The sequence below is a fragment of the Colobus angolensis genome, unplaced genomic scaffold (assembly GCF_000951035.1).
Source record: "Colobus angolensis palliatus isolate OR3802 unplaced genomic scaffold, Cang.pa_1.0 Scaffold66, whole genome shotgun sequence".
Classification (NCBI taxonomy): Eukaryota; Metazoa; Chordata; class Mammalia; order Primates; family Cercopithecidae; genus Colobus; species Colobus angolensis.
In genome coordinates, this window is record NW_012120265.1 from 1589510 (window position 1) to 1592210 (window position 2701).

A 2701-nucleotide genomic window follows, 5' to 3' on the forward strand; every position below is an offset into this window, starting at 1 on the left:
TGATCCACCCGCCTTGGCCTCCCAAAGTGCTGGGATTACAGGTGTGAGCCACCGCGCCTGGCCAGTTTTTTTTCTTTTTTTGAGACAGAGTCTCACTCTGCCACCCTGAGATCACTAGCGTGATCTCGGCTCACTGCAACCTCCGCCTCGTGGATTCAATCAATTCTCCTGCCTCAGCCTCCCAAGTAGCTGGGATTACAGGCACCTGCCACCACACCCGGCTAATTTTTATGTTTTTAGTAGAGATAGGGTCTCATCGTGTTGGCCAGGCTGGTCTCAAACTCCTAACCTCTGATGATCCACCTGCCTTGGCCTCCCAAAGTACTGGGATTACAGGCATGAGCCACTGTGCCCGGTCAATTTTTGTACTTTTGTAGAGCTAGGGTTTTGCCCTATTGGCTAGGCTGGTCTTGAACTCCTGACCTCAGGTGATCTGCCCACCTCGGACTCCTGGGATTACAGGTACAAGCCACTGCGCCTGACCCATTTGTTCATTTCAGAGATGGAATCTCACTATCTTGTCCAGGTTGGTCTCGAACTCCTGGGCTCAAGTGAGCCTCCTGCCACAGCCTCCCAAATTATCGGGACTACAGGCATGTGCCATTGTGCCTGGCCATTTGGCATCTTTAACTCTCCAATTTCTTCTTCCACAAAATAGGAATTAAAATGATCCCACCTTAACTCATAGAATTGTCAAAAGGATAAAATGAGAAAGTCACATGGTTTCTGCTGCTGTTATGACTATGAATTTTCTGGGCTGTAGGAGTCAACTGCTCAATGGCTGAGAGTGGAGAACACTGGATTCAAGCCCCACCCGTGCCCCTGATGCCCAGGTAACCCTGAGTAGGTCAGTCCTCCTCTCTGGCTTTCCTTCTAGCTGTCAGCGCTACAGTTCTGGCTTGGGCTGGGCTCGGGGCAGGGGACTTACGCAGGGTACTCAGGCACGCGGTCCTTGAAGGCAGGAAGTTCCGTCACATACTCATTGTAGAGCCATTTCACCTTGAAGTGGAGGTTCATGTAGTCGGCACTCTTGCATAGACGATGCTTGTCGTGCTCTGGCCAGGGACAAAGAGGGTCGCACAGCTGGAAGGGTCTGCTACCCTGTGTCTCGGCAGAGAGGCTGCCCACTTTGGCCATCACTGATGTCCAACTCAGGCATGAGGGTACAGGGCACTCACAGCCTTGGAGGGGACACAGAGGTGCAGCCACCTGGTGTGGCCAGGCTGGGGAACACTGGGGTGGGAAACTCACCCTCCATGGCATACTTCATGTCTTGGGCAAACAGATTCCACATCACTTCAGCGCTGATTTTACCCACATTCAGCTCCTGGGGAAACCTGGCAAAGTCATGGAAGTATAAAACTTTGGCAGGCAGAAGGCAGATGGGATGGGCTGCTTTGTCCTTTCCTGCCCCACAGGGGAGTGTAGGGTAGGGTAGAGGGATTTGGGTTCAAGTTCCCTCATAGTCACTGCTGACTGACTCTGCACTAAGGCTTTGCTTCTCTTTGAGCTTCCACCCACTCATCCATCTGTCCCTCCATTCATTCATTCATCCACTCATGCAACTATCCACCCATGTATTCAACAACTAATTTATTCATCCATCCATCCATCCATCCATCCATCCATCCATCCATCCATCCATCCATCCATCCTTCTATCCATTCATTCACCCAATCATGCAACTATCCATCCATCCATGTACCCATCTATCTATTCATCCATCCACTGTATCCACCCATCCAATCCTCCCTTCCTCAATTCATTCACCCACTCATGCAACTATCTATCCATCCACCTACCCATCTATCTATTCATCCATCCACCCATCCATCCGTCCCTCTATCCATTCATTCACCTACTTATGCAACTATCCACCCATCCACTCACCTATTCATCTATCTATTCATCCATCCATCCCTCCATCCACTCATTCATCCAACTATTCACCCATCCACTCAACCACCCATCTATCTGTTCATCCATCTATCTGTTCATCCATCTGTCCCTCTACCCATTCATCCAACTATCCATCCATCTGCCTACCCATATATCTATTCATCCATCCATCCATCCATCCATCCATCTATCCCTCTATCCATTCATTCACTTACTTATGCAACTACCCACCCATCCGTTCACCTATCCATCTATCTATTCATCCACCCATCCATCCATCCCTCCATCCATTCATTCACTCATTCATCCAACTATTCATCCATCCACTCAACCACCCATCTATCTGTTCATCCATCTGTCTGTTCATCCATCTATCCCTCTACCCATTCATCCAACTATCCACCCATCCACCTACCCATCTATCTATTCATCCATCCATCCATCCGTCCATCCCTCTACACATTCATTCACCTACTTATGCAACTATCCACCCATCTGTTCACCTATCCATTTATCTCTTCATCCATCCATCCATCCCTCCATCCATTCATTCACTCATTCATCCAAATATTCATCCATCCACTCAACCACCCATCTATCTGTTCATCCATCTATCCCTCCACCCATTCATCCAACTATCCATCTATACACCTACCCATCTATCCATCCATCCTTCCATCATCCACTTATTTATCCATCCCTCCATCCATTCATTCACCCACTCATACAACTATCCACCCATCCATTAAATGACCCATCTATCTATTCATCCATCCACTTATCCATCCATCCCTCTATCCAT

The 2701-nt window shown here is 48.6% G+C and overlaps 1 protein-coding gene across 1 annotated transcript in view; it reads right to left on the minus strand.

Moving 5' to 3' along the window:
- UNC13A (unc-13 homolog A (C. elegans)) overlaps nucleotides 1–2701 on the minus strand; it is a 91637-nt gene that overhangs the window by 27623 nt on the left and 61313 nt on the right. Inside the window, exons 29-30 of the mRNA XM_011925908.1 lie at nucleotides 1252–1337; nucleotides 929–1055 (exon numbers count right to left, since the gene is read on the minus strand). Coding sequence (XP_011781298.1) covers nucleotides 929–1055; nucleotides 1252–1337 — 213 coding nt within the window. The remainder of the gene's footprint in view (nucleotides 1–928; nucleotides 1056–1251; nucleotides 1338–2701) is intronic.